Source organism: Diceros bicornis, chromosome 38 (assembly GCF_020826845.1).
Source record: "Diceros bicornis minor isolate mBicDic1 chromosome 38, mDicBic1.mat.cur, whole genome shotgun sequence".
Taxonomy (NCBI): domain Eukaryota; kingdom Metazoa; phylum Chordata; class Mammalia; order Perissodactyla; family Rhinocerotidae; genus Diceros; species Diceros bicornis.
In genome coordinates this window covers 14,563,466-14,577,293 of record NC_080777.1, presented here as the reverse complement: position 1 = coordinate 14,577,293, position 13,828 = coordinate 14,563,466, and the positions used below count along the sequence as shown (strand labels likewise).

The following is a 13,828-nucleotide window of genomic DNA, read 5'->3' as shown; positions in this document are numbered from 1 at the left end:
TTCAGAGTCTCACATCTCGCTTAAAGAGGGTTTTGACTGGAAGATGTCATCCACACGAGTGTGAAAATATATCATTGGGATCTTGTTAGTAGGCTGAATGTTGGAGATGGTAAGTTACAGGGGATGGAAAAAGTCTTCCTCATCCATTTTAAAATTGAGAGATAAAAAGCACAAATTTGGCAAAAAAAAAAAAAAAGAGAGAGAGAGAGAGGAATCCACAAGGCCTTTGTCTTTTGTCAGAAATTTTCAAGTCAGGTTTGAATAGTGGCAGTGCTAATTCTAGAAGACATGCCCCAGGTGAATGGAAGGTGCATGGATTTTAAATCTGTGTAAGGAGCTAGGAAAGAAGTATATTCATACCAGGTGTAGAAGGCAATGAGAGATTTGTCTATCAAATAGGTTAGATAACTAATAATATTACATCCTCTGATCACCTTTTATTTGTCGATCTCTTTTAAATATATCATCTCATTTCAATCTGCTGAAAACCTTCAGGGGTAGCATTATATCTACTTCATCTTATAGAAACAGAAGCTTGAGAAAATCAAGGAATCTGTCCAAAGATTCACAGGAAACCAGTGACAGAGCAGGGGTTTCAATCTACATCTTCTCACTCAATAATAAACATATTAACAATAATAAATATATTATTGACTCCACCACAGCTAGGATAGTCTTTGAACATTCAGCCATGTTTTCTCTTCAGTTGGAGGTATTTTGGGGTGTATTTTCTTTTATAAGAATATATCGGGCAATATACCAGATCTAGTTGCCCTTACTTTCCAGAAAACGAAGTTCAGAATTTCAGGATGTAGTAACCATTGTGGAAGATATATTTAATCTGTTCCAAGGAGCCCTAGATTTTAAAACTGTAGCTAAGCAGCCCCAAACCAAGATACATTTGCATGTTTGACTCATTCGCGAAGGAATTTCCACGTGCGGGTTAGAAATGATGACAGGTGGTTTCAAGAAAACTGAAATCTAGGCCAGCCAAATGAAAAACAGAGTCTTATTCTTAATAGGTAGGCTGTCTTTTGTCAAAGGAGGTCAAGCCCTTTCCTATTCACCTTTATTATAAGTCAAGGTATTTATTTTACCATTTCAGTATATAAATTGTACATTGTTATTTTAACACTAGAGCGTGTTAAAGGGAAAACTGAATTCAGGAGCCTGACCGCTGGTTAAGGGATGCCAAAAAATGTGGGACTAGAATCCGGAATCCCCCATAGATCCTTAGTGTCTAGTCCTCTGGCCCTGAGTAGCAGGGATCTTATATTCCTGGGGGAATGATAAGTACATTCAGCGAGTCCCCCTTCTACTTTGAGTCTTTGTATAGCTCTGTGCAAGGCATCTCCTCAGTAAAATAGCTAATGACTGTGCTTTTTAAAACTCCTAGCTGTCTGCCCAGTTGTTACAACACCTTCTGGCTCAGTGGGCAGCTTGTGTTCCAGACAGTCCCAGGTGCTTTGTGGGTACCTTGGTGAGTACACTTGTCTGCTTTATACCTCGTTTGACATAGCGATAGCAAGCCCATCTTGAGTGTTTGTCTCGTGTGGGGAACTTGTCGGAGGCAAAATCGAATTCTGAAATGCAGCCTTAAAGCTGAACCATCACAAAGGTGCCCCCAAGTTTTTAGTCAGTTTATATGAGAAAAAACTCATGAATAGCTTTGAAGTAATATGATGACTTGATAGCAATGTGTGAAAGAATGGCTTGTGGGTTTATGAGATATGTGTTCCAGGGGTTCCAGAATGATTTGAAATATTGATCTCCTGGAGCCCCATGGAGAACACTTTCTGGAGGGTTAAACAGGGTGGCCAAAGTGTCCAGGGGCCTTTTTGTGTGTCTTATTTGCATCTATGTTCTTATTCCTGACACATAATAGTTGCTCAATTAATTTTTCTTGTACTGAACTGAAGGGGAAGAAGGAGATTTTCTCTCCTTTGATGTTCTAGGGGGAGGCCTGAGGGAGAGTTAGGCTGAAGCCATTATTCGTGAGCTGCACACTGTCATTCCTGGGTTGCATGAGAAAATGGATTGCCGTGGGTCAAGCCTTCCGCAGACAGGACCTGGAGGCCTACCACTTGCTCAGACCGCATAGCCCTGACCCTCTGAACAAGTGCAGACTCCTCAGAGCCAGTGCCACGTGTTAGGCTGGGTGACACCGAAACCAGAGGTCTCACTCCTTTATGATTTGAGACATGAATTGATCCAACTTTATTGAGCACCTACTATATGATGGGCAGTGAGACCACAGCAAAGAATAAGACTTAGATGATCCTGATACTCAAGAGCTTCAAGGCCCGAGGTGTCTCTGAGCCATGCCCAGGGAGAGAGGAAATGGACTCACAATCCTGGCATGGGTTCACTCTACATTTTTGAGGCCCTGAGAAGGTTTGGATTATTGTGATTCTAAATGTGGGTGGAGGTTCCGGATAGGGACAAAAGAAATGTTTTTATTACCCTGGTAGATGTCTGATTCACTGGTATATCCTAGTCTGCCATTTATCATGCCTAACCTTGCTTCTTAGGAATCAAGGAAAAAAAGTTTATTTACAGTGGCCTAAGCTGGGGTTTCCTCAAAAAGAACTGATTCTATTGAGAATATACATTTTTTTCAGTACAGAAAGCCTCAGAGTGGCTAGAAGCTGCCATGTGAATAAAAGAGTGAAAGGTTTGATCCATGCTTTTAAAGTTTCTTTTGTAAGACAGATTATGTTGTGTTTTCAATCTTTAAATTTGTATTTTATTTCACTATCTAAACTAAGGATTTAATTGTCTGATTTTTTTTTTGCCCCATTAGCGTTTTGGAAAAGAAAGGGAACAAAAGAAGGAAAACATTTGTTGAATACCCACCAGATCTCTGGTACTTTAGTTCACATCATCCTGGTCCTCTCCATAGTTGGTGAGTTGAGTAGGGCCAGGATGACGATCCCCTTTTTCAGGGAACTGTGGCTTGGAGAGATAAATTCCTTGTCCTCTATCAGAGCACTAGCTAGCGGCAGAGCCAAAATCTGAACTCGGCTCTGGCCTCGATGCTCTCCACCTGACCACAGAAACCCCAAACGTTTTTGGCCTTCGTTTTGCCTTCCCCTTGGAATCCTGTCCCGTTAATTTTATAATTTTCTTACCTACTACTTTCGATTAATTTCCTTTTCACCTTTTCCTCCCATAGTAAACCAGTTGAGAGGCCTACCGTGGTTCTTCGCACGGTTTTCCTTCTCAGACACTCCTCCTCACTTGGGGTTACTTTTGGTCATAGAATTGCTGCAAGCTTCCCTCTTTCTTTGGTGAAAAAACATTGGAAACCCACCCTGATCCTCAGCGAGTCTGGGAAGATCAGGAGTGTCCCCGAGGGCGTGGAGGGGAGATGGGCGCAGGCTCCGCGGAGACTCCTGTGCAGTGGGAGGCTCTTCCGCCCCGCCCAGCTTCCAGGCCTGTGGGAGAACCCCGCAGACCCCTTTCAGATCTTCCGTGCAAGACTGCCGAGCAATGGGGCTCTGCATTTTTTTTTTTTTTTGTCTCTGTTCTTAGAAATAGTAATTGAGTAAAAATGTAAGTGAGCGGATGCCAGGGGCAAGCGTCCAGGGTCAGGGTGAATTTCTCCATGCTGAGTGTGATTCTGAACACTCGTTAAGCGGAGGCCGGACTGTGCCAAGCAGCTCGAGGGCCATCCCTGTCACCTTGGGTGAACCGCCTCTCCATTCCAAGGAGATGTTGGGAGCGGCTGGAGGGAGCGCGGGGCCTGTGGCGCCTCTTGCTTTTCTGCTCACTGTCTAACCTGGGTGTAGTTGACAACTCCATGTTCTGACGCTGAGGATTGGACTGGCAGCTCTGATGCTTCATCAGCTTTCAATAAAATCCGCTGGTGGACGAAATAATCCTTGCTGCTCACAGCCCATGTGGCTGCTAAATTATTTTTCCTTTTTTTTTTTTTTTACATTCATTTTCCCCCAAAATATTGGTTAAGATGAGAGTAGCCTGCCTGTAAGTTTTCCTAATAAGATAAAAGAATCCAGAAGATAAGCAATAGAGACAGTCTCTCTATCAATGAATGGATTAAAAGTCATGAAGGTGAATTCATTTTTTTCAAGTATTTGCTGAGCAAGAGGCTTTTAAGTAGCGTGGTTAAGATTTAAAGAGCCAGCAGTGGTTAACGTTCTGTGCTCTGCGCTTTGGCGGCCCCAGTTGGGTTCCCCGGGCGGAACCACCCCACTCGTCTGTCAGTGGCCATACTGTGGCGGTGGCTCACATAGAAGAACTAGAAGGACTTACAACTAGAATATACAACCGTGCTTGGGGCTTTGGGGAGAAAAAGAAGGAAAAAAAAGGGAGGAAAGATTGGCAACAGATGTTAGCTCAGGGCGAATCATTCCCTGCAAAAAAAAAAAAAAAAGATTTAAAGATGGTGCTTCCAAAGTGTGGCCTGCATTTGTATCTCTCGAGGTGACATAAAAAGCAGATTCCCTGGCCTATCTCATACCTGCAGAGTCAGACTCCCCAGTGTGGGTGGAGCTGAGGAATCTGCACCTTTAAGGAGGCACTGCAGGTTCTTCTGACCTCACTGGAGTTTGCAGCTGCTCTGAGCGGTGGATGCTCTGATTCTGTAGGTCTGTTTACTCACATCCTCCAGTACGGAAGGATTCAGATCCAGCGGGGCCTCTGTTTGATCAGCTGGTCCTGCAAGTGTGGGACCCTGAGTCCACAGCATGGCCAGGTTTTCACCCTGGACTCTCTGTTTTCCCAAATGCATACAGATAGCAAAGTAGATTTGTTGTTAGTCATACATATAACAGGCATCCACTGCTCACTATTCACCACAGTGAGGGGGTCAATGAATGTGCAAGGAAGTCCATTAACCACAAGGGGTGGATGCCTAGTTTGGAAGTTATGCAGGGGGAGTGATCTCTTCCACTCAGGTGCCTTCAACTGGGCAACTGTGGAGTGGGAAGGGGATTTTCAAAACTAGTGTATACATGACATATATTGTATAATGTATAAGTCAATATATAAAGTTGAATTCCCGGAGGTAGTGTTTGGTCAAAGCACAGCCAACCTCTTCATGGCCTGAATCCCATTCTGAGACATTCCAGGGGGTAAGGATCTAGCCAACAGTGGAATGTAAACTCCACTATCTCAGCCAAACTCAGCTTCGAGTAACTGCAGTTTTCTCTTTCCAAATAATGTTTTTCTCAACCAGAGGTATTAGAGCAGGTGAAAATCTGAGCCAGCCATTAAAAAGAAAAATTAATGATAAATTACTTGGTATTGTCTTTGTGTAACCCCATACCTCCTGTTATTCTGATGTTATTTTGGAACCAACCAGTGTTTTCAATCCAACCACACTGTATGGATCGTCTATAACTACTGTAGTGTCTTTGGCCATCAGACTATTAAGAGAAATATCTAGTTCTCCTGCATGGTCTCTATCACTAAACAGCCCACATGGTCTCTACCACTGAAGTATGAAAAGAATGACTGATAGTGTTAATTCTGCTTCCCAACAAGCCTTCAATGAAAAGATCTCTGCATTAACTACAAATATAGGTATAGTTTTAAGATCAATGTCAAATGCACACAAAGAGCATGGGATGACTAAGGTGAAGACAAGACATTCTTACGATCTATTAGTTCATTCAACAGTGTTGATTGAGTGTCATGTGTTAGGCACCAATCTAGGCGCTGGTCATACCATAGGTGAATAAAACAGCAAAGACTTTGCTCTTGGGGAGCTTCACATTCTGGAGGAGGAAGATGGTTAATTAAAAAAATTAAATAAGAATGGTAGAATTTGATAAATCTTACATGAGAGAAAAGTAGAGCAGGGTTGAGGAATGGTGAGGTGAGTTGCAATTTTAAATGAGCTGGGCATGGAAGAGTTTGTTGAGAGGGTGGCATTTAATCAGAGACTTGAAGGAGGTCAGAGAATAGCCTGGGGCTGCCTGGGGAAGAGCATTTCTGGTAGAGGGAACAACATGTCAGCTGTTCCTGACATGTTGAAGGATTATCAGAAGTGTCCTAGGAGATGAGATTAGAGAGGTAATGGTGGACAGGTCATGTAGGGCCTTGTAGGCCATTGCAGAGTCTGAAGCTTTTCCTCTGACTAAAATGGGGAGAAGAGTGGTTTTAGCCACAGAGTTCCTGTGGCTGTTAAGGTAAGAATAGTGCCCAGGGTCACCAAGGTCGGAGCAGGTAGTCCAGAGAGGAGGTCTTTGTGATGCATTGGAAGGGCTCTTTGCAGCTGCATTTCTAGGTGAAACTGCACTATGCCAAGAATTTCCCTTGTGCTGAGTTCTTTCTTTAGCATGTAACTTGATAGGCAGGCTACAGTGGGTTCTGTATGTAGAATATATGTTTTTTTTAAATTGTCTTTAATTAATACTCCTGAGTTATTGGAAACTCATGCCCTTCCTTTCTGGAAAGAAGCTATCTTTGCACCCTTTTGTGTGTGAAAATAACCCCTTGGATCTCCCATCTTGTGCTGACAAGTGTGGAATGACAGCTGTTGGAGTTTGTACTTGCTGAGACACCTAGTCACAACCACCTTCAACTCGGTGGCCATGGCACTAAACTCAGAGATAACCACACATTGGCCTAGGAGAATGACCAACCACCTTCCCTGCATAAAGTAGAAAGTCAGACCTAGAAGGGTCTCTGGATGTTTCCAGCTGTGCCAAGTGCCTTTGCCTAAACTTTGAAATGAGGTCATAAGCCAGGGAATTTGTAAAACTATGTCTCTTATCAGTCGAAAAGCATTTCTGTTGGACCAGAGTTTGCTTTCTAATTTTTAAGTTTTGAACAGCAAGACTTTACCCTGGGATGTTGATTATATTCCTTATTTCTTCATCCATCTGTACGAGAAGTATCTATTGAGCCTACCGTGTACCCGGTGCTGTGTGAGACCTGCCAATAGATGAAGGAATATAGCCTAGACCCTGACTTCAGGGAGCCTACAACTTAATGAGGAAGTCAGGCAGAGCAAACCAACCAAACAAAAACAAGAAGCCAACACCATGTGGTTGATTATAAGGAAGGAGTCTCAGAGGTTAGAAGAAGAATTGCTTGCCTTGGTCTAGAGAGGTGAAGGAAGCCTTCTTAGAGGAGGTGATGTTTGCTGCTTGAAAGATGACCTTTGAGATTATAGTTTGGCAGTCATCAAGCAGCAATAGGAAGCTGCTTATGTTTTCTGGAAGGAGAAGATTTGCCCTTTCATGTTTGCTTTTTCTTTGAGCTGGCATGACTAGCATCTTGATGAATCATGGAACAGCGGAAGCGCTTAATCTTGTTTTTGAAAAAATTAAGGTGTTCCAACAGGAGACCTACTTTGAAATACTGAGGCTGGAGAATAGGGCAGGATCATTATAGCAAGTATTAGTTATTCCAAGTCAATACATTCAGAAGACATAATTGCCTTATTGCATATAAAATCCATGTAACGATGTGCTGTGGTATAATGGGACTCTCTGGATTATGGCATTATTTTACAAGCTCAAGGTCACTATCTAGAGCTTCCTTCTTCATTTCAATGGTATACCACAAAGATTGATCTCTCACTTATGTTATGTGGACGTGTAGGTTGGCTGTGGCTCTGCTCCATGACATCTTCATTCTGGGACCAGGCTGAGGGAGCAGCCTCTAACCTGGGCATGCTGACTTCATGGCAAGACCATGAGATGTGGCAGCTACCCCCATCCATATTCCATTGTCCAAGCCTGATTTCAATAGGGCAGGAAGGGAGCATAAGGGAGGGGCCATGTGAGGATGGGCCCAGGGGAGAGGGACAGGCAAAATTTTGAACAAATGATACACTCTACTACAATGTAAGTGGGGGAGTTGGGGAAGAGAGAAAGATTTCATCCATGTTAAAAACTTTCTGTATTGTGGGTATGACATGATTGGATTTATCTGTGGAATTATGAGGAGCTTTGTAATGGATGTTTACTGAATAATTAGTAGGTTGGCTTTATAAGACAAACATAAATGTCATCCTCCTCCGTTTTTATATATGACTTCCTCCCCCAACTGAGACAAGTTTATCTTGTGTAAAAGGCACAGTTGGGAGTACTAGGTTTCTGAAGCAAGTCCTGATGTGTTATGTGAAGTTCAGGTATGTCAGGGAAACTCTGAATCTGTCTTACCTCCAAAACATGTAGTGACATCCCTTAGCCTTAGGGTTTCAGATTGTCACCATGGTCCTGACATGCCCAGCAGTATTGGGTAGATGTGTCCACAATAAGGATCCAGGCTAAGTTTCCATGAGAGCATAAGTCTGTAGAGCCTTAACTGTTTGCTAGCAGGAGCATGACTTTCCTGTTGCTTATCTCTCTTGTGTAAGTTCCATGCCAATTTGATGATTAAAACACTGCGTACCATGTGGTTCTTAGAAGACTGTCTAACTTGAACCTTGGTCTCTTGAATCTACTTGTCAGGTAGATTGCTTAACTCATGCTCCTTCCTGGTATGTCCAGTGAGCAAACTGGAGGGTAACCTAACCTGGCATGGGGCATCTTCTGTGTGACCCCCAACACAATGGCACCCATCCATCCACACTGACCTCCCCTAGGTAGCTTGGTGCTTGGGAGTTCATGAGCACCTCCATAGCCTATTCTTAGTAGCAACAGATGCTGAACTTTTCCATCCTGCCCTTGGGGTCAGTGGTGGGAAAGAGCAGAAAAAAATGAAAGCATTGTTTTGCACATGGCTTGACATCTGTATTTCTGAATTGCCCTGTTGTGTGTATGATGCGACTCCTGGGGCTGTTTTGCTGAATGTGAACTTTGTCCACCGACTGGAGTCTAAATTGGTTTTGGATCCTTCTGAAATCTACATGGTCAGACCATATTTTTCTGATCGCTTGGGTTGTATCTTTGCTCTGAAGTGGCGCTGACGCGTATGCATTCGTGTCCACGGCGGGGGTTGCTTCTCTATTTTCCTGGTCTGTGTTCTTGTTTTCCCAAGGCCGCTACTTACCTCTTCCATTGTCCATATTCAGGAGAGCAGGCGGGCAGCTCCCTGTGGGACTGCGGCCACTATGGCTTCAAGCATTGTTTACTCAAGTGTTGCTGTTAGCGAGGGAGAACAGACTGTTTTTCAGAAATTAAACAGGTGAAGCACCAACCAAGATCAGCTAACCTCCTAGGGACACGGGTACTGTGGCAAAGACTTGACCTTGGGCTTCAGATGTCAGAGCACTCAGGTCCTTTACTGGAAGCTTTGACCGTCAAGCTGTGGTCTCTGTTTGGTAGCTCTAGTGCAGAGATTCTCAACTTCACTGTGCATCAGAATCATCCAGGGAGCATTTAATACATCCTCATGCTGGGGTCCACCTCCAAAAATTATGACTCAGTTGGTCTGGGGTGAGACCTGGCATCTTTTGTTTTAAAAAGTTCCCCAGGTGATTCTGACCTGCAGCCAGACTTGAGAATCCCTGTTTTGGGCGTTTATATAGATTTTGCTAAAACTATGCATTTCGGTCTAGCTCTCCATGTTATACTATGAGTGAATTTCTGCATGGAGTAAAGGCATCTATTTGGGTGGGGATGTTGATAGATGAAGAGGGTGGATTCTGTCTTTAATAATAATAAAATGAATAATAATGATAACGATAGCCATCAGTTACTGAATAGTTATATTAGGCACTGGGCTAAGCTCCTTATTAGCCTTTTAAGATAAACACTATTATTATTCTCAATTTTATAGACGAGGAAACTGAGGTTTACAGACGTCATGTAATTTCCCCACAGTTACACAATTAATAAGTGGCAGATCCAGAACTTGAACTTGGTCTGTCTGACTCCAGAGTTCACCCTATCCATTACTCCCATAAGGTAATAAACTTAAATCTAAATAAGGAGATTTTGGATGATAGAATGAGATGTCAAAGCAGGAGGATCCATTGAGTGAGAATAATATGTGTCTCTATGTATCAGGAAATCATTCGTTTCTGAAAAAGAAAAAAGGATGTGTTTCGATGTCTTTATTTTTCTCTTTTACATCCAATATTTTTCTCCTAAAAACCTATGAAAGCTCAAGGCAGCCAGCAGAACCCAAGGGCTTGAAGGCTGGTATTAGAATTAGGCAATGGCTTCTGAACTTAGCTCATACGTGTCCTCTGGGCTCCCCTGTTCAGGAACGGAAATGGTTTCTTCTTATAGGAACTTACACGAAGTACGACGCCTCTTTACAGTTATTCCCTTGTCCAGACTGGGTAATCGTTGGAGCGTGTAATATAAAATCCTTGTGTTTTTCGTTTTGTTCCCTGGATAGGAACAACTTTTTTTTTTTTTTTTTTTGCAGGCTGGTAATCTGAACACTTGCCTAAACTACTGCATTAATCCTTTAATGCCTGTTAAAAGATCAGAATGGTACTAGGCCAGGGCCCTCGAAATTCCACCGCCGGTTCCTGGCAGTCCTCTCTGTCCCTATACATATGAAGGAATGTTGCCGATTCAGGCACCCAATAAATATTTGTTAAATGAGGGAATGAGCGGATTTTGCAAATATGGACCATACTAGAAAGAGTGCCTCGCATATTCTTGGGAAATGAGAGAGGTCTTGGTCAATTGGTATGCTCCCAGTTTCTCCATGGGGCCACCTGATCTGCTAGCCAATTGCCTACCTGGGAGAACTTTTTGTATACTAAGCATAGAAAATATTAATAGGACTTCTTTCCCTTTAATCTTATCATCACCAGCTTCTGCTTACATCTCTCAGCCTTGATGAAATGACACTGACGTTTTCTTCGCTCTCAGTAGCATTTTTCATATAGTAAGTTAGAAAAAGTTCAGAGTCCCTAGGGCCCAGAAGGAGCAGGAGAGAAGCTAGTTGCCAGCCCATGTGAAAGAGGAGAAGCCCAATTCTGATGCATTCCTGCCATGCACAGTCCTGTGGGGCCACCTGGATTAGACCCTACTCCCTCTGTGAGTTCAAACTGCTGTCACTGGAGTTATAAAGGGACAGATAGGCCTGTGTTCTTGGGTCCTTAGCCAGACAACACAAGTATTTTTAGGACTCTTCTTGTTTCAATCTGATTCCTGCTTGAAACTTTAACACATGCAGGCTGCACTGAGACGACGTTTAAACTACTCTCTGGGTAGCGTAGGAGGGGTTGGATTAGTACTACAGCCTTTAAGCAGGTTTTTTTTTTTTTTATTGCTAAATATCCAACAGGCTGAATGGAGGAAATTCAAGTCTAGCCCTGGAGGGACCCCTATTTAGTCATCTGTCTAGACAGAGGAGTTCATATAATGGGCCACTCAGTTTCTTTTGCTTTGTTATAACAGACGGTGGTCCCTTCCTTTAAACTTTGTGAAGATGTCAACGTTTGGTTTTTTGATCCCAATCTACTGTTGATAAGCCAAGAAAGTGACTCATGCATGAGCCAAAGATGACTCTCCAGTATGACAATTAGTCTGTGATATAGTAGAAAGAAAATACAGGCTTTGCACAAAGCAGACCTGGGTAAATTCCCAGCTGTGTCATATGGGGCAAGTCAGTTACCCTCTCTGAACCTCATTTTTCTCTTCTCTAAAATCAGAATTAAATTTTTAAAAATCTACTTCTTAATGGTATTTAAAAAAAAAGAAATTATCTAACACATAAAAATGGCTTGCATATGGGGGGGACTGAATACATTGTCATTCATTCATTCATTCATTCATTCATTTCAAGGTGATCAGGGAATCCTTTATTCTGAGAAGTATAGGAAAACCAGAAATTTCAAGCCCACATTTTTAATACCAAGTTGCCATACATGGAGAAAAGCAAGTGATATATTTTTAAAAGTCTAGGAAAAAATAAAAAGTGGTACCGATTTCTATAAGAGGAAAATCATATTGGAGATATTGTTTAAAAATTGGTAGAAGTAAATAAGGCAGAATGACATTCTCTGTCTTATCAGGAAGGCTCAAAACTCTCAGAATGTGTCTAAAAGGACTATGTGTGTTAGTAACTGTTTCTACAATGAAGTGGTACCTCTCTCTCCCTGTTATTTCACTTTAATTCCTGCCTGGATCGTCCCTGAAAACAATGATGTAGAATATTTTGTTTTATTTAATTTAATTCAATAAATATTCACTGAGCATATATTACCTCAGGGGCTTGGTGCCTGAATTACCCAGGGGGATAAAAAAATGAGATAAGTGGGGCCAGCCCCATGGCCTAGTGGTTAAGTTCAACACGCTCCACTTTGGTGGCCCAGGTTCAGTTCCCAGGCATGGACCTACACCACTCATTGGTGGCCATGCTGTGGCGGCAACCCATATACAAAATAGAGGAAGATTGGCATAGATGTTAGCCTAGGGCGAATCTTCCTCAAGCAAAAAGAGGAAGATTGGCAACAGATGTTAGCTCAGGGCAAGCCTTCCTCAGCAAAAAAAAAAAAAATGAGATAAGTAGGGATAGATCCCTCCTGGAGGAGGCAGCACAGTCAGCCCAGAGGAAGGCACTGGGGTCACACAGCCTAGGTGCCAGTGCAGGCGTTGCTATTTCTAGTTACATAACATCGGTTTGGGCACATTCCGTCTTTAAGCCTCATTTCTTATTTTCCACCGAAATGAGGTAATCCTGGTGGGTACATGTCAAATGGTTTGGCCCTCAAACTAGTAATGTTGCTTTTGTTATTGTCATTCTTATTCTTTTTTATTGTTATTATTATATTATCCCTGCCCTCAAGTAGCTTATAGCCTATTTGTGGAGACTGATGTATAAACTATCTCCCCTACGCAAAGCAGAATAATACAAAATTGCTGAATGATATTTACAAGCAAAGAGCAATGGGAACACAAAGGCAGGGGTGGTTGGTTAATGACACCAACTTTTAAGAGAAGCGATCCCGCACATACGTAAAACAACGTGTGTACCTGAGCAGCAAACAGTCACAGCCTCCAAAAGAAAGAGAATTAGAAAAATCAGCCTCTTCTTTAGCTGTTAAAGGATGGAAGCAGATGGTGTCTCTGTTGATAGCAAAGCTTTCCACATTTCATGGTACAGTTCATGACATTCTCATACACTGAAATTCCCTTAGAACCCAGGGCTTTACGTGGCTTCAGATATGGTATGTCTGAGTCATGTCTCTTTCTATACAACTGCAATCAATAAAAAACCCAGTAAAATGCGGTTAACCACAAGGACACCCCTCCCCACCCCCAAATCAGCAGCATGATTCATTCGATTTAGTGCGCCTCCCCCTAATATACTTTATATTGAGAGAGACATGCTTCTTCAAGTACAAAGAACAGAAGTCCTACTCTTGTGCTGGTGGCCTGCCTCTATGTTGTATAGCTTGGCCCCTCCTGACCCCTGGGAAGACCAGTCCTGTCCTCTACCTTGGGTGGCTGTGGCCAGGGCAAACTCTACCCAAAGTCAGGGGTATGCAGGACAGATGCTTCCAAAGGATGCAATCTGAGCTCCCAGAAGGCATTAATGAGTAAAAAAGTCTTTCCCTCTTTCTCACCACTATGACCCTGGATTCTTCCTGTATCCTCTGTGAAGTGAATCCTGAGATGAGCCTCCCCACTAACCACCACCTCCTTAGTTGTAATTCATTACGTATGTTGTAGTACTTTTTCCTTCTTGTTCTTACACAGAAGGGACCTGAGGGAGCAGCACGAGTTGGGAATGCACAGGGAGGAGTGGGGAAGGAGAGGAGAGGAGGGTAATAGAAAAAGAGATGTGGAAAGGGCATAGAGTCTTCACCTGCTGGCTGGTGGGACCCACCTGAGTAGCACGTTCCGGGGCCAGTGAAACCGGAAAGGCATCTGCCAACGGACTCTAGTTGTCATCCCAGCCGTCCTTGAAACATGACCTTCCGTCACCCACAGGGGAAATC

General features: G+C 43.0%; 1 protein-coding gene across 2 annotated transcripts in view; it reads left to right on the top strand.

Annotated features, from left to right (window-relative positions):
• TGFB2 (transforming growth factor beta 2) overlaps nucleotides 1–13,828 on the top strand; it is an 85,651-nt gene that overhangs the window by 13,830 nt on the left and 57,993 nt on the right. Inside the window, exon 2 of one of the 2 annotated variants that reach the window (XM_058533692.1) lies at nucleotides 1,397–1,480. The exons of the other annotated variant lie outside the window; for it this stretch is intronic. Within the exon in view, the coding sequence (XP_058389675.1) occupies nucleotides 1,397–1,480 (84 nt within the window). The remainder of the gene's footprint in view (nucleotides 1–1,396; nucleotides 1,481–13,828) is intronic. 2 annotated transcript variants of the gene reach the window in all.